The sequence below is a fragment of the Crotalus tigris genome, unplaced genomic scaffold, assembly GCF_016545835.1.
Source record: "Crotalus tigris isolate CLP2741 ecotype Arizona unplaced genomic scaffold, ASM1654583v1 scf7180000019016.1132606, whole genome shotgun sequence".
Taxonomy (NCBI): Eukaryota; Metazoa; Chordata; class Lepidosauria; order Squamata; family Viperidae; genus Crotalus; species Crotalus tigris.
The window spans coordinates 749,820-777,601 of record NW_024097330.1 but is presented as its reverse complement, the minus strand read 5'-3'; the positions used below and the strand labels follow the sequence as shown (position 1 = coordinate 777,601).

General features: G+C 38.4%; 1 protein-coding gene across 7 annotated transcripts in view; it reads left to right on the top strand.

Moving 5' to 3' along the window:
* Positions 1-27,782, top strand: part of CDKL5 (cyclin dependent kinase like 5) — a 95,329-nt gene that overhangs the window by 18,145 nt on the left and 49,402 nt on the right. For 6 of the 7 annotated variants that reach the window (XR_005558548.1, XM_039358387.1, XM_039358390.1 and 3 more), the window contains 2 exons: positions 17,708-17,895; positions 20,697-20,731. Coding sequence is in view for 5 of the 7 variants with exons in the window: in XM_039358387.1 (XP_039214321.1) it covers positions 17,808-17,895; positions 20,697-20,731 (123 nt within the window). In the remaining 2 variants the exon portion in view is untranslated. Of the gene's footprint in view, positions 1-17,707; positions 17,896-20,696; positions 20,732-27,782 lie in introns of those variants that run through there. The other variant, XM_039358393.1, reaches the window with a different exon arrangement.

Below are 27,782 nucleotides of genomic sequence, written 5' to 3'. Positions count from 1 at the left end.
GGGAGAAAAGAGAACCAGTAAGGTTGTTTAACAATCAAGATTTATAATCCAAAGTCTTCCATCATATTAGGCAATAGTGTATGTTTCTTCTACAGGAAAATAGTTCCACAGGCCAATTTTAGAGTAATATTATCGTCTCTGCCACACAGATAAGCAGCCCCTGTTCCTTTTTCTCAGCTGCAATTCTCAAAAGTAAAAGCTTCCAAGGACAGCCAAACTCTTATCTAACTCTGGGCTTCAAGCCAGGTTTATTTTAGGCATAAATAAGTTGTAGTGCTGTAATTCGCCACTAGATGTCATCAACACCGTTTTTCAGTTTTTAAATCCAAAAACTTATATTGTAAACTTTTCAAGTCTTTCTTTAAAAAAAAAAATGTCTTAAAAACACTTTTAGTCCCCAAATATATATATACAGTACTTTTTTTCTAAAAAAAAAAAAAAAGGTACCGGAATTCACAGATGTCATACAACCCATCTTGCCTACCCTACAAGGTTCCATCCAAAAAAGGTGCTGGAACTCTGTTCTGGGCGTTCTATGAGAAAAAAAGTCCTGTATATCTATATATACCAAGGCATTGTAAAGTGGTATTAACACTTCACGTGATCTTAATTCTATCCCTCTGTTAATGCAGCCTAGCATTGTGTTGGCTTTTTTGGCAGCTGTAGCACACTTCTGGCTCATATTTAAATATTTGTCCACTAGGAGTCTCAAGATCCCTCTCACAGTTGCTACTATTGAGCAAGGTATTACCTATACCAGACATGTCAAACACAAGGCCCGGGGGCCGGATGCGGCCCACGAAGTGGTTTCATGTGACTCCTCCCCAGATGCTTTCCCAAGATATCTCTCCAAATGTCAGCTTGGAGGAGGATGAACCAGTTCCGGGCACATCTGGAGTGGAGTTGGTTAGTGGCTCCAAGCAGCCATCTGAATGGGATTTGGCTAAAGTACAGCTGCAGCAAGACAAACCTGAGGCTTCAAGTGGGGAAAGCACATAGTTGCAGCCAGTCAGCAATGAGGAAGAGGAAGTGCCTTCTGAATCTGATCTGAGAACAGTTTGGAAAGAGAAAAGGCAGGAATAGTGAAGGTCAGACCTATTACTCGTGAGGAAGCAGCCACGCCTTTCTTGATAGGCTGCACCAAAAGTTGACTATTTAGCATAGCAGACAGATGGAGGCTTTGAGATTTAGTCATTTTTAAACTGCCAACCATTCCTGAAATTCAGGTAACATATTCAGGTACTTAGATAATTAAAAGTGTGTCTTCTTATAATCTGTCTGAAAAATATAGTGCTGGCATTTTTATTTTAATTAATGGGAATTAAAACAGTTTTTCCTTTAGTTTTAAGTATTTTTGTGAGGTAATTACATATGCCACACCAAATAATAATTAATGCACTTTTCCTTGAGATCTCCTAATCTAGTCATTTCTTTTTACACCTATTATAGAATAATTGTTAAACTCAATAAAAATGTGTTCATATTATTTCCTTTCACCTAAAGAAGTGCATCTGGCTTGTTCAAATTAATTTATTTAAAATATTATGTAGCCATCTTAAAACAAACTCTGGAAGGTTTATAGCCAATAAAATGATATATGCAATCATAAAATCAGCAATAATAAAACTGAAAAATATGACTTCCAGTTCTGCCTTGTAGCGACGCGGCTGAAGGATTGTGGAACTCTGCACCCTACAGCTGGTTTCGCTCTGCCAGGGGGACCCTAAATGGGTCAAAAGTCGCCCTGGAGAGGCGACACAGGAGGGACATCCCAATGATTGTGGAACAATTGCAGTTGATCCATTTGATCCAGGGGAAGCCCTCCAACCCAACAGGAGAAAAGCTAGCTGCACATCAGGGTCTAGCCCAAGCTACCAGCAGCCGAAGTTCAAAAGCACGAACCAAAACAATGGCGAACAGCAAGCTTGGAACTGGGTGAGAATATTGATCTTCTCTCTTCTATTTTGCAATTGATTCCCTGGAAAGGATCCCCAAAGCAAGAAATCCTCTGAAAGTGAGAAGGGAGGGGACTATACCTCCACCCTTCCATAGACGGAAGCAGCAATTTAATTTTTACGGGAGAAAGAAATATACTGAAATGAAACTAACAATATTACAGTCTGGATAAATTAGAAAATTAAGAAAATCATTAAGATTTTACATCTGAAAGAGTTTGATGAAATTATAAAAAAATAATTCTTTGTTTGAAAAATTGGAAAATGAATAACTACTGACATCTAGTGGGAGATTAGAGTATAAAACAACAACAACACTGACTCAGAAATTGGCAAGATGCCCAGAAACAAAGAATAATCTGTTTCCTTGAACCTTGGTGATCTTCAACCAAATAGAAAACAGTTGGGAATAAAGAAAGAAAACATACTGCACCACCTACAACAGACTGAGAACTATATTTCTTTTAAAAACTGCTGACCTTCTGGGATTATAAATATTCAGTGAGCTGTGATTTTTAAGCTCAAGAATTGTCTGCAGAAAAAGAAAAATTTTGACTGTTGGCTAATCTTCTCGGGGGAAACTTTACTGGATAGTCAAACATTCTTGACTGCAACTTTGGCTGGTAGATAAATTGTAAGACCCCTGAACAGAAGAACTGTTATAAAATACTGCCTTCAGTGGTGCTTTGATAATTGGAAACACATTGGATTATTAAAAAAACTATATATAAAGATAAGAGCTGTATAAGATTTTGTTGTTTGGACTTTAAGACTGGCTGGGTTAAAAGGCTAAACACAGAGACTATGGTACCTGTGAAAGAACATCTGGAAAGAGGAGATAAAATGGATGTTGCATACCTATCTAAAAGTGGCAGGAAACTACATCTAATATCCCCTTCTGAAGGTCCCAGCTTGCAACATCAGAGATCTGTAGGAGCAATATTTCAAGACAAGGCAAATACTTTCCAGGAGGAAATGTATGCAATTCTGCAACATATTCAAATGACAATAATTTCAAATCATGATGAGATTAAAAACAACTTTGATGGCATAAATGAGCACATTTCCAACTTAAATTTACAAGTAAAAAAAATTCTCATATGTTGCCTACTTTGGAAGAATGGATACTTAAAAGTGTCTAATTTAGCAGATATGGCGAAGATCTCCGCCTACTTGAAGGACCATTCACAAGAAAGATATATTATGGTTTGGAGAAGATGGATTGATTATATTCAGAAGAAATATGAAGTTGAAAAGTTTTATCTTGCTTTTGAATAGATTTTAGATAATTATTAATAGTTTTAATTATATTATTATTTTTGACTTAATTTGTTAATATTTGTATTGAGAAGGAGTTAAAGTGTCTTATGGTTTTGATTGATAGTATAGTTGGTTTATGTTAGTTGGATTACATTTGTTTATTAGTTTGTTTTACCCTGTAATCAGTTCTGGGAAGTGGGGGATGGGGGATGGGGTGGGGGGGGGTTATATTGCAATAACTTTATAAAACTTTTAATAAAAAAAATTCTCATAAAATGATGATAAAAATGAACAAACAAACCAGGTAATAGAATACAAATCAAAGGACAGTGGCCCAAAGAGGCAAGCTGTAGAGGAAGAGAACTACAAATTAATACAAACAAAAGAAAACTTGCAAGGTTTTGCCACAACAATGGAAATGGAAAAGATATCCTATTTTTCAGGACCTTCAAATCAACTTGAAGATTGGAAATGATTAGATAAGAGGCAGCTGAATCCACAGAAGGACTTTGGGACGGGGCATGGCAAACATCTTAGGAAGGACCCTCCCTAGTTTCTTGTACTTAAAATGTGAGGATGTGTGTGAAAGACTTGCATGATTCTGTTAATGTAACCATAATGTTAGAGCCACAGTGTGCTACTTGTCTGGATTACCTTGCTAACTTGACAGCTACAGTTGTAACTTCCGGATGGTCTTCAAGGGTAGCCTTATGTAGAATACATTGCAGTAATTCAAATGGGAAGTGACCAAGGTAGGAACGAAGGCTTCCTGTAAGGCACAATTAGTGCAGAAGATGGATCTGTGCAAAGATCTCCCTGCCACGGTTACTCATGCAATAGCATCCCTAAATTAATTATTTATTCTTGAAAGGATCAAGAGAAGTGTTTTACATTAGAACAATCTTCATACCACTTTGTGCAATAACATGGTGGCTATTTTGTCTGATTTGTCTGATTCACTGTCACCATGGTTTGATATTCCACTAATTCTATCAACAATGCTGAATAAGTCAGACCATAGCTATCAAATATCAAAACTTGTACCATCTATCCTATCTTCTTTACATGGATGATCAAAACTATATGGGAAAAGATAATCTGAAATAGAATTGCTGCTCAATGTATACAGCCAAGATATTACAGTGGAATTTGAATTGGGCAAATGTGCCATCCTTAGCCATCAAAAGAGGGAAAATAGTGAAAACTGAAGGAATCAAAATGCCCTATGGAAATAACATGAAGAGTCTGGATGAAGATCATTACAAATACCTGGGCATCCTTCAAGCTGACAACCTCAAACATCCTGAAGTCAAGAAGAAGGTTAGAAATAATTACATCATGAAAGTAAAGAAGACCTTAAAGTCCAAACTCAGTGGAAAAAATATCATCAAGGGAATGAACAGTGGGGCAATTCCAGTCATTAGTTACACAGCTGGCATAGTGGACTTCACTCAAGCAGAACTAAAAGCCCTGGATAAGAAAGACAGAAAAATAAGTACAATGAATCATGGCCTACCTGTAGCAATGTTGACAGATTCTACTTATCACACAAAATAGGTGGGCATGAAATGTTGCAAGTACACCAGATAGTTGAAGAAGATAAAAGGGCATTAAAGGAAGAATATCTGAAAGGAAATGAAAAAAATGCACTGATGCTAGTATATCATGAAGGCTTAATGAATACTGGAGAAACCAAACAAGCCTACAAGAAAGATCAAATGAAAAATAGAGAAAAGGCATGGACAGGCAAAATATAATATGGCCAGGACATTAAAAAAAAATAGACAAAGCAGATAACAAGACCCGGCAATGGCTAAGAGCAGTAAAATTAAAGAAAGAAACAAAGGGGCTAATTATGGCTGCGTAAGACCAAGCTTTAAGAACAAATGCATACAAAACTAGAATTGAGAAGATGCAACAGACAGCAAATGTCAACTCTGCAAAGAAGTTGAAGAAACAGTGGACTACTTAGTTAGCTGCTTCAGGAAGATTGCACAGAAGATTCTAACAATTGACTATTGTTAGAAATTCTGTTTTATTCTATAGAAATGGTAGCAGAGGATTATTATATAGCCATACAGATTGGTAGCAGAGGATAGTTACATAGCTATACAGATCAAATGAAATGTACATTGTATAGTCACCATGGGCCTTGCTGCTTAACAATTTCTCAACTGTCATAGGAAACTCTCCTCAGAAAAAAAAGGAACCATAGAGTATAACCATAGATGCAAACTAAACACTGCCATCTTTTGGCTGAATAATTCTGTAGTTGTTGCAATACAAAATACATTCTAACATGTATTCCAACACCCTCACTCAACAATTACTCCTTATAAATAGTCCCATTTCAGATCTTAGTTCTGTTTCCTGTTTTTTCATCGTCTTCTTGCTGTCCTGGCTATCCACAGAGCTGGTACTGCTTCTGTGGCTTCGGCCTTGACTCTTCGAAGAGCTGGCACTGGCTTTGGCTCCGGCTGAACTGGGGGACCAGGGCGGTGACCGCAGTCTCTTTTGGATTCTTCTTACCGCCTCTGGGTTTTAATGCTACTCGAACAACATAAGCCAGATGTTTGGCTAGGATGCCTTTATTGCTTCTGGTAGATTTTGAAACCTCTTGTAGCCTGGTTTCTTCTTTTATTTCACTTGGATAGTCTTTCTCAGTTAATTATGTCAGTACTTCTGTGCCTAAGTCGTCTGTGCATATATGACTGCAGTTTGAGTGTTTCTCCTCCTGGCAGTATTAACCACCTGATTGCAGTTCAGCTGTTGCAGTTCAGTTGTAGCTTTAGCAAGTAAGATATCTCCTTTTATAAGCTTCTTCACTAACAAAAGATTAGTTTCAAGAGCAGGGACATACAGTACATTTTTCACAAGTATCTTTCTGGTGACACTCTGAGAAATAGGGCAGTAAGGAAAACTATCTCCTATTCCTTCTGGTTCTATTATTTGCCCACTAGGTGATTCTTTCCCCCCTGTTTTACTCTGGTCAAGGTGAGTAAAGAAATTTCTGTCATTTGTCATGTGACTCGTTCCTGAATCAACATACTATGCTTTCAAAAATGAGGTGCAATTTTGGGTTGAAAAACATGTTCATTATCTGATGCAAAATCAGTTTCTTCCTTCTCACTTTTGGCTTTTTGTACTTTATGTATGTTAGCTTTCCAGATTCTGCAAATCTGCTTTTAAATCACCCTTTTTCTTGCATACAAAGTATTCATGTGCTTCTTGCTTCATGTAACTGTTTTTATTTCTATTTTTTGTGTTTAAAACAAAGGTCCCCAACCCCTGGTCTATGGACCAGTACCGGGCCACGGCATGTCAGCAACTGATCTGCACAAACAAGGAAAGCTCCATCTGCAGGATGTAGGAAGCACACAAAACCATGCCCCCTCTGTTCTGCAGAAAAACCTCTCTTCACGGAACCAGCCTCTTGTGTCCTTAAGGTTGGGGAACTCTGGTTTAAAACACTCTGCGACAGAAGCACAGTCGCTATTAATGCTTTCTGTCTATAAGCTTTCCCTTAACATATTCCAATGTTAGCTCATCAACTGCACGTGCATCAAGTGCTGTGACAAGTAGTAGTAGTAGTAGTAGTAGTAGTAGTAGTAGTAGTAGTAATAAGTTGGAAGGGACCTTGGAGGTCATCTAGTCCAACCCCCTGCTCAGGCAGGAAACTCTATACTATTTCAGACAAATGGCTGTCCAGTCTCTTCTTAAAAACTTCCACTGTTGGAGCATTCATCGCTTCTGGAGGCAGGTTGTTCCACTGGTTAATTGTTCTAACTGTCAGGAAGTTTCTCCTTAGTTCTAGGTTGCTTCTCTCCTTGATTAGTTTCCATCTGTTGCTTCTTGTCCTGCCTTCAGGCGCTTTGGAGGATAGCTTGATTCCCTCTTCTTGGTGGCAGCCCCTGAGATATTGGAACACGGCTATCATGTCCCCCCTTGTCCTTCTCTTCGTTAAAGTGTTTCATAACTTTCTGGTAAACCACTAATAGTGCTGTGACATGAAAATTGTTTATTTCTCCTGCTAAACCTCTCAGGCGTTCAACCATTTCCAAGGTGTGCCTTATGTAATTCTGCATATCCTGCCTTTCATCAGCTTGGTTTGGTATAGCGTTCTAATCAAATACAGTTCATTACTGAGATTAGCTCTTTCATGTACTTTTTGTAATTTTCCCCACACTTCTTTTAGCAGTTTCACACTTACATATATGTATGGTTTTATCATTTTCTACTCTAAGAGAGATTGTGCTCTGAGCTTTCTCTATCCACTCATCTGAAGGGTATTTTGGCCTAGCTTCATTTATACATTTCCACGTAACTTCCCTTATTAGCGGCATTTTTATTTTGAATTTGCAAGACTGTTAGTTCTGATTTGTCAGATTTGCAAATGAAATCTTTGTTTCAGCTTTGTTTCTGGCCATTTTCTTTTATTCTGTTACAGTGTTCTTTTTCTGTTGCTATATCTTTCACTTATTTATTGTAGCTAGCTGTGAGTGGTTTGCTCCATTCTGTGCTGAACTTTGTATTTCTCCTTTAATCTGAACTTATACTGGGTTTATACTGGTTTAATCTCTGAGTTAATATTGGGTTAAAAGTTTACCTGGTTTATCTGGGCTGAAGTTGAGCCTATTACCTGTTAGAAATTCTGTTTCATTCTATAGAAATGGTAGCAGAGGATTATTAGATAGCCATGCAGATTGGTAGCAGAGGATGGTCACATAGCCATATAGATCAACTGAAGTGTACAGTTACCATGGGTCTTACTGCTTAATGGTTTCTCAACTGTCACAGAACAAAATGAACCATAGATTATAACCATAGATGCAAACTAAACATTGCTATCTATTGGCTGAATAATTATGAACTTGTTGCAATACAAAATACATTGTAACATGTATTCCAACAACTATAAACAACGGCATGACAGATTAGCAACAATGGTGGAATAGAATAGAATAGAATAGAATAGAATAGAATAGAGCTGGAAGGGACCTTGGAGGTCTTCTAGTCCAGCCCCCTGCTTGAGCAGGAGAACCTATACCATTTCAGACAAGTGACTGTCTAGTCTCTTCTTTAAAATCTCCAGTGATGGAGCACCCACAATTTCTGAAAGCAAGCTGTTCCATGGTTAATTGTCCTCTCGGTTGGGAAGTTTCTCCTTAATTCCAGGTTGCTTCCCTCTTTGGCCAGTTTCCAACCATTGTTTCTTGTCTTGCGCTCTGGTGCTTTGGAGAATAGTTTGACACCCTCTTCTTTGTGGCAGCCCCTCAAATACTGCTCTTCTCTGAACTTTTTCCAAGGTCTTAACATCTTTTTTATAGTATAGTGACCAAAATTGGTTGCAGTATTCCAGGTGTGGTCTTACTAGGTTTTATAAAGCGGTACTAATAATTTGCGTGATCTTGATTCTATGCCTCTGTTTATACAACCCAGGATTGTATTAGCTTTTTTGGCTGCTGCTGCACAGTGCTGACTCATAGTCAAGTGATCGTCCAGTAGGACTCCAAGGTCTCTCTCACAGTTGCTGTTTTTGAGCCAGGCCTCGCCTAATCTGTACTTAAACCTTTGATTTTTCCTGCCTAAATGTAAAACTTTGCTTTTCTCCATGTTAAAACTCATTTTGTTGGATAGGGCCCATTGCTCAAGTTTGTCAAGAACTTTTTGGATCCTGAGCTTGTCTTCTGGGGAGTTGGCTATTCGTGCTAGTTTGGTGACATCTGTAAATTTGATGAGTTCCCCTTCTATTCCCTCATCTAAGTCATTAATGAAGATATTGAAGAGTACTGGGCCTAAAACAGAGCCTTGTGGTACCCCACTGCTTACTTCTCTCCATGTAGATATAGTACCTAGAGGACTACTCACTGAGTAGTCAGCCAACTACAGATCCATTTGATGGTGTTGTTGTCTATCCTACTTTTTTCTAGCTTACTTAGCAGGTTGTGGTCTACTTTGTCAAATGCCTTACTGAAGTCTAAGCATACTATGTCCACAGTGTTTTGCTGGTCTACTAATTTGGTCACTTTATCAAAGAATGAAATAAGATTGGTTTGGCATGGTCTCTTTTTGACAAACCCATGCTGGCTATTGGTTATAACTTTGCTTCTAGTTGTTCGCAGATCCGTTGTTTGATTACCTTTTCCAAGAGCTTCCCAGGTATTGATGTTAGGATGATTGGTCTGTTTCCTTGGTCTGTTTTTTTCCCTCTTTTTTGTAGATGGAATACATGAAATAATGTTGTCCTTCTGGTTTTTGTATTCACATCTGGAGGTTTTAAGCTTCTTGGGAGCCTTTCCCAGGAGATTCAGTTGTAAAATAGTAAACAAATGATCTATATTCTCACCCAGTCCAAACATGCTGTTTACGGCATACTAATTAAGGCTTTTGTTCTTCGGTTGTCAGCAGCTAATGGCCGGCCATAAAGTTGTGGCCAGTCTTTCTCCTGCCGATTTAGAGGGCTTTCCTTGGATTGAACAGCGAGACCACCATCTCTCGATGATCGACAAGCCATCCCTTCTCCTTCCTCGCCTCTTCAGGGCAACTTTAGGCCCTTTTAAGGGCCCCCAGCAAAGTGAAATTGGGCGTGAAAGGCAGAGCTCTGCCTTCCTGCATCCCATCTTGCTGCAACGCAGAACCAGACGTCCTGGGTTGATTCGATTATTAAATAGAGACCTCATGTGAAATATGTGTTTATATAATATATTTTTGTTGTTAAATAAGGATGAGAAAGTTTATAACTATTAATAGACCCATTATGTAAGAGAAGGAGAATTTATCAGTTTTTTTAAAAAAAATCAGCATGTTTTTTGTGCTGGACATTTGGGTCATTTATTTTCTTTTTTTCCTTTTTTTGTACACAATTTTTTTCTTTTTCTTTTTGTTGTTACTATTGGATGTATGTTTCTTCCTGTGACTACGAGGGCCCAGGCGCCTTCTTCGGAGGAGGTCTTAAAGTGGAGCACCAATAAGGCTTCAACAAACTACAATGGAAATCTGGGTGAATTTTCCCTAAAAGTCTAGGGAGTTTTAGTTTTACTGTGACTGGGTTGATGATCCTTACTATGGGGAAAGGCCCCAAGAATTTGGGTCCCAATTTCTTGCTGGGCAATTTGAGGCGTAGATATTTAGTTGACAGATAGACCTTTCCCCCAACTTGGAATGTTCTTTGGGGAGCCTCTTTTTATCAGCCTGCTTTTTATAGGTTTCAAAAGTCTTTTTTAAAGCAGTTTTTGTGTTTCTCAAACTTCTTCCCACCCCCTCACCCACTGATCGAGTGTCTGGGAAGTGGAGGGCAACTGAGGATATTCAGGTATTGGGCTGAACTCTTTTCCTGTGGCCACTCTGAAAGGCGTGTAGCCAGTGCTGCTGTGCACAGAATTATTGTACGCCATCTTGGCAAAAGGGAGGAGATCAGTCTAGTTCATCTGTTGGTAAGAAACGTAGCATCTAAGATATTGCTCCACCATTTTGTTAGCAGCTTCTGCAGCCCCATTGGTGGCCAAATGAAAAGCAGATGATAAACCTTGAGATGATCCAATTAATGTAAGGAAACTTCTCCAAAATTTCACTGTGAACTGTATTCCCCTGTCTGAAATTATTCGCTTAGGGGTGCCATGCAGCCGGTAGATATGTTTCAGGAACAATTTGGTCAGTTGTTGGACAGATGGGAGTCCTTTGCAGGTAATGAAATGAGCCTGCTTTGAGAACAGGTCTATTACAGTCCAGATGACAGTATTTCCACTACTTTCAGGTAAGTCTACTATAAAGTCCATAGCTATTTCTTCCCATGGTTGAGAAGGCTCTGCCACTGGTTGCAGTAACCCAGGGGTTTTCCCTAGGATTCTTTTCATTGTGGCACGTACAGTACAACTTTTTACATAGTTTTCCACATCCTTTTTTAGCCCCGGCCACCAAAATTGCCGGCGGGTGAGGTGTAGGGTTTTCAAATATCCAAAGTGTCCATCCTGTTTTACATCATGGCTGTGTTTGAGACCATTAAGACGGAGTGCTTCTGGCAAATATAGCTTCCTCCCTTTCTAAGCCAAGCCATCCCTGCATGTTAGGGAGGCTTGATTATCTTTGAACCATTGGTCAGTGAGGAGCACTCGTTTTATTTTCTTCGCTCCAGGGTCATCAGGATTGGGGGCCCTGCGAGATGTAAGTTGAGTGGCAGTTTGTGGATTGGGAATAATTGCCTCATTAACCTCCTCTCGTTTACTTTTGTACTGGGGTAACCAGGCTAGCACATCAGCTAGGAAGTTCTTTCCTCCTGGTATGTACTTTAGAGTGAAGTTGAAGCGGTTAAAGTACTGTCCCCACCGTACTTGCTTTGGGGACAATTTGTGAGGAGTTTTCAGTGCTTCTAGGTTTTTGTGATCTGTCCATACCTCAAATGGCACCTTGCTCCCTTCTAGATAGTGTCGCCAGTTTAATAGCGTCCATCTAATCGCGAAGGCCTCTTTCTCCCAGATTGCCCATCTCTGCTCGCTCTCAGTAAATTTCTCAGAGGTGTAGGCGCAGGGTTGCAGGACCCCACTTTTGTTCTTTTGCAGTAACACAGCTCCAACTGCCACATCGCTGGTGTCGGCTTGAATTACAAAGGGTTCCCCTGGGCAGGGGTTCTTTAGGACCAGTTCAGCAGCAAATAGTCTTTTTAAATCCTCAAAAGCTGTTTGACAGCCCATTGTCCATACTAGTGGTTGGCCCGGCCGTGGCTTCCCTCCTCCTTTGTCTGTTTTGAGTAGTTCTGTAAGGGGTAGGGCAATCTCAGCAAAAAAAGGGGATGAATTGACGATAAAAGTTGGCAAAACCCAGAAAGCTCTGGAGTTGTTTGCGAGTCTTTGGGGGCTGTCATTCGATTATAGCTTTCATCTTGGCTGGATCCATTTCAATACCCTCGTTGGAAATTCTGTAGCCAAGATAGTCTAATCGGGTTTGGTGAAATTCACATTTCGACAATTTGGCATAAAGCTTGGCATTCAATAGTTTCTTTAACACTTCTCTCACCAGCTTTATGTGATTAGTCATATTCATGCTGTATATCAGGATATCATCAAGATACACCAAAACCCCTTTGTACAAGTGATCATGTTGGACCTCATTAATCGACTGCATAAATACAGCTGGGGTCCCCTATAGTCCAAATGGCATGACTTTGAACTGATAGCTACCCACAGGACAGTTGAAGGCAGTTTTCCTCTCGTCTCCCTCTTTTATTCCCACCCGGTAGTATGCCTCTCTCAGGTCTAACTTAGTGAAGACACTCCCCTTAGCCAGATCGGTTAATAAATCCTTTAGGAGGGGGAGGGGGTATTTATTTTCCATACTCACAGCATTGAGACCTTTATAGTCTATGCAGAGACAAAGAGACCCGTCTTTTTTCTCTTTGAACAACACAGGGGCTCCCATGGTAGATCTGGCCCGTTCGATAAACCCCCTTGCTAGGTTTTTGTTCACGTATCACTGCATCTCCTCCATTTCGAGGGGGGACATAGCATGCATCCTTGGTCATGGGAGTTTGGCTCCGGGCATCAGTTCGATGGAGCAGTCATTGGGTCTGTGAGAGGGTAGGGCATCACGTTGTTTTTCACTGAATGCCTCTGTCAGGTCCCAGTATTCCTTGGGGACAACTGGTTCGCCTGGAGGCATGTGCGCTCGCTCATTGGGTGGCCTAAGATGCCCAGCAGCATCTGTTGAATCAATGGGGGGATCAGGCCCTATAGGTAGTCTCATAGTTCTCATTCTTTTCTCCCACCAGATAAACGGCTTCCATTTTTCTAACCAGGCTAGTCCTAGGATCACTGCCTCAGTCATTTTTGGAGCCACCAGGAAGCGAATAAACTCCCAGTGTGCACCTATTTCTAGGCGTAAAAGTTCGATTGATTGTGTGACAAGAGTCCCCCCCATCAGGGAGCCATCGGCTTGCTCAAACCTCACCGTTTTGGAAAGCTGTTTTGCCCGTATGCCCATTTTCATGGCAAACGGCAGACTAATAATGCAGCGGATGCATCCCGAATCAATTAGTATGTTCAAGTCTATTTGTGCCCCAGACTTAGGGATTATAAGTTTGGCGGCCAGTGAAAAAGGCGGGATTTGTCGACTCACCATCGGGTCGTTCTCTCCTTCATCGTCGCTGTCAAAGGAGGGTAGAGCAGGGGCGGGTCCACCCAGAGCATCGGTGTTCTCCTGCATGGGGGGTATAATCTGGGCAATAGGTTCCTGCATGAGCCGGTTGGATTTTTCCCTCGTTAGCCGCTGAGCAGTTTTCTTTCTCATTGCTGGTCTAGTCTCCGCACTTGTGGTGCCCTCAGTTGCTGTTGGCCCCATCCTGACGGCTGATCCAATGGCTGCTGGGCTCTCTGCTGTTGACGTAGTGCCCTCAGTTGCTGTTGGCCCCATCCTGCCTGCTGATCCAACGGCTGCTGGGCTCTCTGCAGTTGATGTAGTGCCCCTAGTTGCTGTTGGCCCCATCCTGGCTGCAGATTTATGCCCAGGGGTTGCACTTTTGGGGGCTGTGGCCAATCTCCTTGCTGTGGCTGTTCTCTCACCAGATGCTGATCTCCTGGCTTCTGTATCACCCCAAGCCACTGCAAGGCCTCTATTAGCTATGGTATGCTCAGCTGCTGCTAATCATCTACCTGTGGGGGGTGCCAATCTGCCCATTGCTGTGGTGGCCTCAGTCTGGGACTCCCTCTGTCTTCAGGACTGCAGTTCCTGGCTGGGGGAACCAGGATCTGATCTACGAAGGAGGGGTTGTAGGCTTCTCTCTGCAGGAATCGATTTCTGCTTTTCACATCTGGGGTTTGAAATCTTTCCAGTGACTCACCCAAAGCTTTGTTATCTTTCGATTCTGCTTTTGAAGTCTTCACTCCCAGCTGGGAGATCTGCCATAGTTCTTTCTCCCCCGGTTGGCTGGCTGCCGCTCCAGTCCCTGGGGAAGCTACTGCCGCTGAGGGGCTGGCCTCAAGCCATCTCTCCCCTTTTATAATGAGATCTTCCCCGAATCTTTATCAGTCTACCCTTTAGTTTAGGAATAATGATTGGAGTTCGGGACCCCTTAATTGGTTTGAAAAATTTGTAGATTCTGGCATGCTGTCATGGTTCCGACTAATGAAACACTTCAAAGAACTTTCAGGCATGTTTATCCTAAAGACTTTATTACCAGTGTTGCAAATTGACGGCACATCATGGAGGTTTATGCCAGAATCTGAATTCATCTTGCTGGCATCTAACTTTTCTTGCTAAACCCCTCCCTTATCTTGCAATCACAAGTCACATCTTCCAATTAGCCCAGAGAGCAGAGATTCACTTCCGTTCCTTTTCTCTGGGTTTTGTTGTTTCCCCCCCCCTTTCCTCTGTCATCTGAATTAACTCTAAAAATACCAGACTGCATATTTTGTCAAAGCAAGAATATACAATATTTGCAGCATTGACATCTGCACCTGTGGGAATAACGCTAGAAAAATAATAATGATGACCATTTCTGAACTTCAGAAATCTGGATGATTGTTAGATGGCAGTAGAATGATCTGCTTAATTCTTTGTTGCCATTTCATGGTCATGCATGATGTTTTCCAATTGAAAATGCACTTTTGTCTTTACAAAAGTTATTCATATTTAGCCATTCTAACTCTGTAATTAAACTAATAGATAATATGTAGGCATAATAATAGATACAGAACTCAAAAGAGTTAGTAAAACTATCTTTACATGTTTACTTGGAACAAAATAAATCACAGGGAAAAATAACATGAAATAATAGTTTTGCTTCTTGCTTATTTAATGCCAAAAACAATAGTCATGTTCTTCAGAGAGAAAGATGAATTGGAAGCACAGGCCAGGATTTGCTCTTGCTGAAATTTTCAGATATTCATGGAAGCCTAAAAAGAAAATAGCTGTTTGAAAGAGATGATGTTCTTGCGAGTACTCTAAAACAGAGGTCACCAACCTTTTCATACTGGTGATCTGGAGGGAAAGGGAGCACCTGGGAAATTTGTGCATGCATGCGCATGTTCCAACAGGGCCGCATGCACCCCCACAGCGCTAGCGGCCCTGTTTGTGTAGGCGTGCAGGAGTTAGCTGCTGCTGCTAGCCCCACATGCATGCACAAATGGGCCACACAACCTGCACAGTGATAGTGGCCCCGTTCACGCTTGTGCACAGGCGCTAGCCACCACTGCTAGCACCTCACGCAGCCGCAAACAGCCCGTGAAACTCGTGTGTACACTAGCAGCCCTGTTTGCGCAGGCACAAGCCGCCGCTGCTAGCCCAGAACGCATGCGCAAACAAGTCCACAGATGCTAGCACAAGTGGAGCTGAGTGTGCACACACATGTACGTGCACTGGGCAGCCTGTCTTGCGGCCTAGTGGCCAGTAGGCTATGGCCCGATAGTGGACTGTGGCCCATAGGTTGGGGACCCCGTGCTGTAAAACACAATTTTGAATAATTTTAATGCAAGTACAACCTTACTAACAACTATCTTAGTAAAAATTCATCTATTATGTTTTTTCAGATCTCTGAAGTAGCTTCATCTTTTTTTAAATTATTCACTTTTATAATGACTTCCTAATGTCACCAGTGATTTAAACTTTTTATTTCCTAAGATTTCTCTTTATTTTCTGTCTACTCTTCCAGTAATGTATCAAGTCTCCTAGTCTCTTCCACTGCTGATACTCCCCTTCAAATTGTTCACATTTGATTATTAACATATAACTAGCCATTTCATCGACATTTTTATCTACTAAGATTCCAATATTAATTCAGTCTTTGATTTCTGGAATATTTTCCTTTTGGGTGAAACCATTAATAGAATTTTCATCTGCTGAATTTGCATTTAGCAGCATGTATAAAACGTTGGCCCATTCTTCTCATATTATTTCTCACTCAGATAATGCACTAAATATTTGTTATGGAATAATTATTCCAAGGTAATGAATAAAGGAGGCTAACTAATAATGAAAAAAGTAATTACCTATTATACTGTAGGATCTACCCTACAAGATGGATAACAGTTTAAAACATTACAGTATTTATGGATTGAAAGACAAGCATAACACTTTGGGTCTAGTTTATTGTTTATATATATGTATATGCTACTGCCTTATGTAGCAAACATTACATTGGTGCATGTATACAGTATATTATCTAAGGACATAGACATTAAAGATCTTACTTGTCATTTCAAAAATGCTGAATTGTGATTTGAAGACCTCTTGATTTAAACACTAAATTTATGGTAATTGTTTTCTTGAATGTGATTTTCTTGCCTAGAAATAATGGGGCAGGGGGCTTCATTTGTTACAGTTTATTTATATGCATTGAATCATAGTTGTTAAATAAATTTGTGTATCATAAACAACTTATCGGTAATACAGATATTCAACTATTACCTATAAATGCAACCTAGAAACTATCTCTATAATTTAGGAAGAAATGCAGTAAAATGTGTTCTGATAATATTTTTAAAGAGCAATGAGTTAATACAAGAAAAAAAATTGTACCCCAGTTTGGATTTCATCTCCCTGTTCTAATAAGCAAGCTGCTATTAAATACAAGGTAGCATTAAACCAGAAAAAATATATTCTGTATGATAATTCTTAAAGGAGTTGTTTTCAGCTTTCAATCAATATAGAGCTGGAAGGGACTTTGGAGGTCTTCTAGTCCAATTCCCTGCTCAAGCAGGAGACCCTATATCATTTCAGACAGATGGCTGTCCAGTCTTTTCTTAAAAATCTCCAGTGATGAAGCACCTACAACTTCCGAAGGCAAGCTGTTCCATAGGTTAATTGTCCTCACTGTTAGTAAGTTTCTTCTTAATTTGAAGTTGCTTTTCTCCTTGATTAGTTTCCATCCATTGTTTCTTGTCTTACCTTCTGGTGCTTTGGAAAATAAGTTGACCCCTTCTTTATAGCAGCCCCTCTAATACTGGAATACTGCTGTCATGTCATCCCTAGTCTTTCTTTTCTCTAGACTGGCCATACCCGATTCTTGCAACCATTCTTCATATGTTTTTGTATCCAGGACCTAAATCATCCTAGTTGCTCTTCTTTGCACTTTTTCCAAAGTTTTAACATCTTTTTTGTAATGTGGTGACCAAAACTGAATGCAGTATTCAGGTATGGTCTTACTAAGGATTTATAAAGCAGTACTAATACTTCACATGATTTTGATTCTATGCCTCTGTATTAGCTTTTTTGGCTACAGGTATTGATGTTGGGCTGATTGGTCTGTTTCCTCAGTCTATTTTTTTTCCTTTTTTTTGAAGATAGAATACATGAAAGAATGTTGTCTTTCTGGTTTATGCATTATATGTTTAAAACCCTGGTGTAAACTGTATCAGGCCTTGATGGTTATTATAGTCTTTGATGGCTTGTTCCTTATGGTATAACTATTAATCAAACGTATTGAATGTAGGTACTGTTGTACATTCGGAACAAATCTTGTGAAATTACTTTAGCTCATGCCAATTATATGTTTATTTTCTTTGCAGGAAATACAAACTTAGAACATATATGTGCTAAAGCCTACCAACCATTACAGATTTGACTTCTGCAAATATTTTGGTCTTCTCTGGCCATGTTGTACAATTCATGTTCCATGAGGAATTTGTCTTCATGAAGATTCCTAATATTGGTAATGTGATGAATAAATTTGAGATCCTTGGGGTTGTAGGTGAAGGTAAGTATATATTCATGAATAAATTTAATTGGGGTTTGAGAAGAGATATGAGCATAACTAGAAAGAAGGAGGTGAGACATTGATTACAGAATGCAGTTTTTGTTTTGCCAGTGGCTAGAAACATACCATTTTTCTAATCACTGATCATGGCATGATAGAATTATTGATGCATGAAGTGTACACTCAATTTTTCTGCTGTTTGACCAAATTCATTCTTGATATATAACCAAAATGGAAAATCTAAATGACTGATATTATAGTAGGAGAAAATAAAATGAATAGAATAGCAATTTTTCTATCATAAAGGCTTTAATTCTTTATGTTACAGTTTTCTAATCTTATGAGAGCTTTATTCTTCCTTTGAAGCCTGGGAAAGAAGGGGCACACCCTTTTATATGTGAGATATTCAAAATCAAAAAGAGATCTTGATTGCTTGTCCAACTGAGCTTGGAGCTGTATTATAACGCTGAGTTTCAAAACTCTCACAGAAGATTTTGTGGTCTCCATGCCTCTGCAAATACACATTTTTTAAAAAGTAATGTTGGTTCTTAATACAAATACTGTTTTTGATGAGTCATGACTATATATGTGTGGATCACTAAGTGGTAGATATACTGTTGAAATTTTTTAATTCTATTACATTTATCTTACCACTTAGGATATCTTGCTATTTATCCCTGAGTATATTTAGAAATGTTTTAGTGTAAAAATTACCATTGGGCTGTTTAGTTTTCTAATGATTAAAGGATTCTTGCTCACTAATACTCCTTAAAATGGAACTTCTGGAATTCAGTATCAGCTGCTTTATGCTACAATCATTCAGAATTGGTGTTGTAAATCAGTGTTTCTCAACCTTGACAATTTGGCTATGGAATTCTGGGAGTTGAAGTCCACATGCCTTAAAATTGTAAAGGTTGAGAAACACTGTGTAAATTAAGGAGAAACTTCCTGACAGTGAGGACAATTAACCAGTGGAACAGCTTGCCTCCAGAAATCTTGGAAATTTTTAAGAAGAGGCAAGAGCAGGGGTGTCAAACTCGCAACGTCACGTGACGTATCGCAACATATCGTGACTTTTTTGACATTGCTGGCAATGGGGTGGGTGCAGTTTTGCTATGATGCATCCGGCCCATGGACTGGCAGTTTGACACCCCTGGGCTAGACAGTCACTTTCTGAGATGGTATAAGTTCTCCTGCTTAAGCGGGGGGCTCTATTCTATTATCATTACTAACTGTAGACTCAGTATAATAATAATAAAATTGACAAAAGTGAAGGGGGTCTGGATACTTTCTGAATGCACTATATACCCAATATATATGCCGTTTTAATAACATTTATTTTATACTAAAATATACAAACACATACACATTCAGTTAACTTACGTTTAATCAAATATAATGAGGGAAGAATGCCAACCTTCTTAAAACCTATTAGCCAATTTTCACTTGAGCCTAAGAATAAAATATTGCAATACTTAGCCCAAATAATAACCTCTGCAATTAGTATTATTGTTATACACATAGCAACATGAAATCATAAATGCCAGTTCTTTAGATGGTGTGGCCTTTCTATCATTACATTCTTCCCAAGAGCGTAGGATGTAATAATATATCACTATAGTATATTTGGGGATCCAAACACTGTGGCCTTTTGTAATTGGCAGATGGAAATTTTATTAATGCACAGATTTTCTAATTGTCATCCAAGATTTTCACCAACTGTGCCAATAAACACTGGGATCAATTTATGCCATAATCTTTTAACTTCAATTTTCAGATCTTGATATAGTGATCTTCTCCAATGCTTTGTCTTCTACTCTATTATCCCCTGATATTAATCACATCGATTATCTACACAGTCTTTTCATCCAAGTTAAATCTGAGCTACGACTTTTATCAGTTTTTATTCAGAAATCCCACAATATTTCAATTTGCTCATTTTTTACTACTTTTTCAACTATATGTTCGCACCAACTTTTCATCAATGGCATATGGTATTTTTATAGGTGTTTCAGTGAATCCTTTTGAGAACTTATTTGAATCATTTGATGATTGTTTAGTTCTGGCTTTGATTGCATTAATTTGAATAGTTTGCTCTTGAACAGCCAAAATCAAACCTTTCACTTTCTTGCTCCAAGAAAGTGCCCTTGCTCCTGCTCCAAGGGCTCTTATTACTATTGGTACAAACATTGATTTCTTCCTCCACAATCACTCAATTTGCAGATCTTGGTATTTCATTATTTTTTCTAGTTGTTTCTATTCAATTTGTGCATCATCTGGTATTGCAATATCAATGAACCAGATTTTTTTCTTTTCTATAATAGTGATTTCAGGCGTGTTGTTGGCCATGTGTCTGTCTATTTGGATTCAAAAGTCCCAAAGGATCTTGACCTGTTCATTTGCAAGAACTTTGTCAATTTGATGTTTCCAATAATTTTTGCTGCTATTATTATTCTTAAAGCTTCCTCCTTTCATTATGTATTCAAGATGGACAGTGAATAATATTTATATGTTACTTATATGTAAGAGTGTAGGTCTATACATATGTTGCATATAGTATGTTTTAAATGTGTTATATATGTGTACACTTTGAAAGCAAGCAACTAAATTTCATTTTTAATGTGTGCCATTGTGCCCACAGGAAAAAATGATAATAAAGGTTATCTATCTGTTGTTGTGGTGGTGGTGGTTGTTGAAATTATCATTATTATTTGATCTTGCATTTTTAAATATATAAATAATACTTTCTACAATGCATATATGAATGTTGAAATTTGATTTTCTTTTGGGGGGGGCTTTAGGAGCCTATGGTGTTGTGCTTAAGTGTAGACACAAGGTAAGTAAAACAATCTATGTTGTGCTTTATTATCTGTGTTTTGGTTTTCTCAGACCGTGGTTTGGTTCCATATGCCTGCCCTGGCTTGTAATGAGAATCTGTTTCTTCCCTTTCCTTACCTATAGTTTGGTCCTTCATTTAAAATGCTTATCCATGGTTTTTACATAGTTTCTTGTTGTAATGGATTACAGTTTAATTCAGATTGGCAAATTATTGTTTGCTGCAGAAAAAGAGAAATTTGCTCAATTGTAAAGAAAAGAGAAGCTAATTTTCATTGCGGAAACTATCATTTTGCCTTAATCTCAGTGAATCAATTCTGCTATAGAGAATTACAGCAAAAGTGTTATATTTAAATGATGCTTTTTTCTGTTAAACTAATTATTTTTAAACCCAAGATGCTTTTGAGAGTTTTGATTCAAAAACCTCGATTTCTACTTTAAAACTATGGCTAAATTAGTATTCTAGATTCTAGGCTTTGTGAATAATGTGCAGTGTTCTTTTTTTTTTTAAATATAAAGATATTAATCAAACTATAGGAAAGTATAACAGGTTTTATTGTTTAGATGAAATATATTGTCTGAATTACACAGAATGTATTAAAATTATAGTTAGTTGCTCAAAGATCAAACTGAAGATTAGCTGCTGCTTGAGAGGGAGGAGGCTGTTTGCCTGGCAATTTACTCTTTCTGTAATGCCTGTCTTTCCCTATCATGTTATTCTTCCCATCACTTCATCTTATTACCCATTTTTTTATGTACACAATACAGTTATCTCCCACTCTTAACTTATCTCATCCTGTTACTTTCCATATTTTTTTGTATCTGCTGAATGGAGTTTCTGCATGTGTATGTGTATACTTATATTTGTGGTGCAAGAGTGATTTATGTGTAAAAGAAAGATCAGCTGATACATGCAGATAATAGTATTTATTAAAGTTGTATGCCAGTCAATTTCAGTGACTCTGAGCAGCTCACAACAATCTAAAAAATTACAATAAAACAACAACAAAAGATAAAAAATAAAAATAAAAGACAACAAGCACAAAAAACTGAAGGGACTCAGTCTCCCTCACCAAAGACCTGGGTCAGGATGAAGCAAGTAAATAAGTGGATCCTAGGTCAAAGAACTTAATTTTAGTTAGCAATTATTAATTGGGTTAATGTATTTTTTTATCCTAGCCCTCTTCAGTATTTCTTTTTTCTTCTTCTCATTTCTTCTCTTTTCCTTGAGGTGTTGCTTCTGACAGGCATATATCAAAAAATACATATGGATACAGTAATCAGGAATGATGATGATGATGGAAGAGACCTTGGAGGTCATCTAGCCCAACCCGCTGCTCAGGCAGGAAACCCTATACCATTTCAGACAAATGACTGTCCAGTCTCTTCTTAAAAACTTCCAGTTCTGGAACATTCACAACTTCTGGAGGCAGGTTGTCCCACTGATTAATTGTTCTAACTGTCAGGAAATTTCTCCTTAGTTCTAGGTTGCTTCTCTCTTTGGTTAGTTTTCATCCCTTGCTTCTTGTCTTGCCTTCAGGTGCTTTGGAGAATAGCTTGAATCCCTCTTCCTTGTGGCAACCCCTAAGATATTGGAACACTGTTGTCATGTCACTCCTCGTCCTTCTCTTCATTAAACCAGATATACCTAATGCCAGCACCTGTTCCTTATATGTTTTAGCCTCCAGTCCCCTAATCAGCGTTATTGCTCTTCTCTGTACTCTTTCTAGAGTCTCGACATCTTTTTTACATCATGGTGACCAAAACTGGATGCAGTATTCCAAGTGTGGCCTTACCAAGGCATTGTAAAGTGGTATTAACACTTCACGTGATCTTGATTCTATCCCTCTGTTAATTCAGCCTAGCACTGTGTTGGCTTTTTGGGTAGCTGCAGAACACTGCTGGCTCATATTTAAGTGATTGTCCACTAGGACTCTGAGATCCCTCTCACAGTTACTACTATTAAGCAAGGTACCACCTATACTATACTTGCGCATTTGGTTTTTCTTGCCTAAATGTAAAACCTTACATTTTTCACCATTGAATTTCATTTTGTTAGATAGCGCCAAATGTTCAACTCTGTCAAGATCCTTCTCTATCTTAAGCCTATCTTCTGGAGTGTTGGCTATTCCTGCCAGCTTGGTATTGTCTGCAAATCTGATGAGTTCCCCATCTATCCATTCATCCAAATCATTGATGAAGATGTTGAAGAGCACTGGGCCCAGAACAGAGCCCTGGGGCACTTCATTACACACTTCCCTCCATGTAGATCAGTGCTTCTCAACGTTTGTGTGACGGCGACCCCCGTCACACAAACGTTCTGCGCATGCGCCGGGCTGCGCGCATGGGGGCGGGGGCCCCACGCGCAGCGCGCATGTGCGCTGCCCCCATGCGCGACATGCATGTGCGGCGGTGCCCCCATGCGCAGCGCGCATGCGCGGGGCTGCCCCATGCATGGCATGCAAGCGCGGTGCCGCCCCATGCGCGGCGCGCGTGCACAGCACCACAAAAAATGGCGGATCGCCGCCTTTGGCGACCCCCGAAAAATGGGCGATCGACCCCAAATGGGGTCGCGACCCATAGGTTGAGAACCGCTGATGTAGGTGCAGTTCTATTGAGGACCACACACTGAGTACGGCCAGTCAGCCAGCTACAAATCCATCTGGTGGTGATGCTGTCTAACCCACGTTTTTCTATCATATCAAGTAATAGGTTGTGGTCTACTTTATCAAATGCCTTACTGAAGTCCAAGTAAATTATATCCACAGCATTCCTCTGGTCCACTAATTTTGTCACTTGGTCAAAGAATGGAATAAGATTTGTCTGGCATGATATATTTTTGACCAACCCATGTTGGTTTTTGTTTGTTTACCTCTAGATGTTCGCTGATTCGTTGCTTGATTATCTTTTCCAGAATCTTCCCAAGTATTCAGGCTGATAGGTCTGTAGTTTCCTGGGTCCATTTTTTTTTTCCTTTTTTGAAGATGGGAACTACATCAATTCTTTCCAGACCTCTGGTAGTTCCCCAGTGCTCCAGATCTTTGAAAGATATAGTTCAGTGGTTCTGAGATCACATCTGCCAGTTCCTTAAGAACCTTGGGCTATAGTCCATCTAGTCCTGGTGATTTGAACTCATCTAGGGTGGACAAGTGCTCACTTACCATTTTCTTAACTTGTGTTTCTAATCTATTTTTATGATACTATTTTTGATAGATTGGACTGTTTTTTCCCTTTGTGTAAAGACGGATGCAAAAAACGAGTTCAGTAGTTCTGCTTTCTCCCTGTTTGTCACCTTCTTGCCACTTCCCCACACTAATGGAACAATCATTTCCTTAACTTTTTTCTTGTTTTTTACATGTTGAAAGAAGCTTTTTTTGTTATTTTTTACTTTTGTGTGCAAGCCTTAATTCATTTTGAGCCTTAGCCTTCTTCACTTCATCTTTGCAGGCTCGGGATATTCTGCCTTAGTTATGTGCCCCTCTTTCCACTTTTTATATTTGTCATTTTTGTCTTTCCATTTATCAGAGAGTTCTTTATGCAGCCATGCTGGTTTCTTTGGAGAGCTGTTATTTTTTTTCTTCATTGGTATTGTGTTAGACTGGGCTTTTGTAATCTCACTTTTCAAAATTTCCCAAGCTTCTTGAGTTGTTTTCCCCTTGAGGATTCTAATCCTTGGAATCCTTCCCAAGCTCTCTCTAAGTTTATTGAAATTACCTCTCATAAAGTCCAAGACTCAGTTTGACTATGTTCTATTGCTTATGCTTGCATAATGTTGAATTCCAATATAGTATGATCACTCCCCCCCCCCATATATAAGTAGAACACTGACACAGACATCCATTAAACACTGCTGAAGATGTTACCTAGCCTGGTAATGAAACGTTCGGAAACCAACCTCAAACTCGGAGAACGAACCTTCACCCACATATACATGTATTATCCCTCCAGTTGAACACTGATAAATATATTACAACAATGTTAGTTTCCTTCCTTGTGAAACAGACCTGAAGTTTATAAACTTCTATATCTATTTGCAACTTATTTGTTCTATCATTTATATAGTATTTATAAAAGCAAAGTAGTTTACAGTAAAGCAATAGCAGAATTAAACTTCAAAATCCTCTGTTAACAATCTATTATTCCTGACCAGAAAATTAATTGAAAAATGAGTGAATTTTAGATGGCTGATTCCGGAAGAGATTTTAATGAATTGGAACATGAAAAGATACAGACTGGACTCTGTACTCAAGGCAATGGAGTTCTATGAGAGTTACAGAGCTTTTTTGGAAGGGGACAGCCTGGAATTTCGTACAGAGAGAGAAGCAAAAAAACAGGAAGAGATAGCAACAGAAGGAGCAGCCAAACCAAGGGAAGAAGAAGAAACAGAAAATACAAACATAGAAAAGGGGGCAAAAGCAAGAGAACAGAGACAAATAAGAACAACTAGGAGAATAAAACCTAAATATACCGTATATGCCGGCGTATAAGATGACTTCCGGAAGCGCTAAACTCGGCGCCAAAGACGGGGGTTGTCTTATACGCCGAGTTGTCTTATACGCCGGAAATACTGGTAGTTTCCGGAGTATAAGACGACGTTCTAGAAGGCGACTCGGCGATAAAGACGGGGGTCATCTTATACGCCGGGTCGCCTAGTATGCCAGCATATACGGTAACTGAAAGAGATGGAGAAGGAAAATGGAATTCTCTCAATGAATATAAATAGATTGAACTCCCCTGCAAATAAATAAATAAATAAAAATTACACACCTGCAAAAATTAAAAATGGATATAATTGTCTCCAAGAAACACATATTAAGAGAAAACACTATAAACTGTTGGAACAACCAAAAATCAGAAACTCCACACTAGCACAACAAAAGAGAAAATGAATAGCTTTATATATTAAAGAGACAATGAACTCCAGACAAATCTATGCAGATGAAGAGGGAAGAATATTAATAGTGGAAATAATGATAAATCAAAAACTGATGGTAGCAATATATGCACCTAATAACAAATAAGAAGAATTCTATCAAAAATTACATTAAAAATAGTGGAATTAGAATATCAAAATATTTGTTTAATGGGAAACTTTAATGCAATTGTAGACGGGAAGCTGGATTATAGAAGTAGTAAAATAGGGAAAAAAGGAAGGAATATACTACCTAAGACTTTCTTTAAAATGGCAGAAGAAATTTGTATACAGGATATATGGAGAGAAAAGAACCCCCTAAAATTACAATATACATTTTACTCAAATGGGCACAAATCATGGTCCAGAATTGATATGATATGGATATCCCCTGAATTAAGCATGATTATACAAGAGATCGAGATAGAAACAAATATATGGGCAGACCATAATCTGATAAAGATGACTTGGAGAGGAACTAAGAAAAAACTAAGATGGTCTGAATCAATCTTTACTGAAAGAGAAAGAATTTGTACAAATAGCAACAAAGGAAATGGAATTTTTCTTTAAAATAAACAAAAAAGAAGAGACATCGCTTCAAAATGTGAGGGATACAGCTAAAGCATACTTTAGAGGTTTGGCTATAACTTATATGGTGAAAAAGAATAAAGGAAAAAAAAGCAACAACAAACGAAGTTAAAGGAGGAATTTATAAAGTTGGAATCAGAACTACAAAGAGATCCACAAAAGAAAACTCTTAAAAAGCAAATGGAAATAATAAAACATAAACTAAACTTAGCAGAGGCTGAAAAAATGGTCCAACAAATTAAAAGGGCAAAACAAAACTTTGTTGAAAATGCTAGTAAACCGGGTAGGTGGTTAGCATACTAATTAAAAAAACAGAGAAAAAATTGATAAATAAATTGCAAGATTCAAAAGGTGATTTACAATTTCAAAACGACATAATTAAAAAAATAATCAAAGAATTTTATGAGACACTTTATGACACAGAAGAAACTTCTCAAGAAAAAATAAAGCAATACATAAAAAAGCTGATTTACCAAAAATTTCAGAGAACATCCAAAACATGCTAAATGGAAAAATATCAGTGATGGAGGGAATAGAGGCTATAAAAAGGCAAAAAAATGATAAGACCCCGGGTCCAGATGGGCTACCTGCAGAATTTTATAAATGCCTACAAAATATATTAAGCCCACTAATGAAAGAACTGTGTACTTTTAGAAGCTAAAATACCAAATACTTGGATAGAAGCCAACATTACTTTAATACCCAAAGAAGATTCACACTTGACATAGATAAAGAATTATATACCAATATCTCTATTAAATGTGGACTATAAAATTTTTGCTTCAATAATAGCAGAAAGATTAAAGAGATTTTTGATTGAATTTATACATATAGACCAAAATGGATTTTTACGTAAGAGACAAATAAAAAATAATTTAAGAATGATTTTAAATACTTTGGAATACTATGAAATCCACCCAGGGAAGCAGATGGCGCTAATATTTCTAGATGCACAGAAGGCTTTTGATAATGTAAATTGGCAATTTATGATTCAACAACTAAACGAAATGGACTTTGGAGAAAACTTATAAATATAATTAAAACAATTTATCACAGACAAATAGCTAAAGTAATCGTAAATGGAGATTTTACAGAAAATTTTAATATTAAAAAGGCACAAGACAAAGATGTCCCATTATCTCCATTATTATTCATATTAACACTGGAAGTATTGAATAGAAATACTAGGCAAAACTCAGAAATTAAAGGAATGGAGATAAAAGTTGAAAAATATAAACTACAAGCATTTGCAGATGACTTGGTTTTTTATTAGAAGAGCCGCTTGAGACAAGCCTCAAACTTTTGAAAAAGATAGAAGAATTTGGGGAATTTGGCAGGACTGAAAATAAATAGAGAAAAGACCAAAGTGATAACTAAAAACCTTATAGGTAAACAAAAAAATCAGTTGTCAGAAAAAACAGATCTTCAAATAATTAAGAAAGTTAAATACTTGGGGATATACTTAACAGCAAAATGTGCAACAATAAAAGAAGACAATTACATAAAATTATTAAAACAAATAAAACTAGACTTGGAAAAATGGAAAAATCTA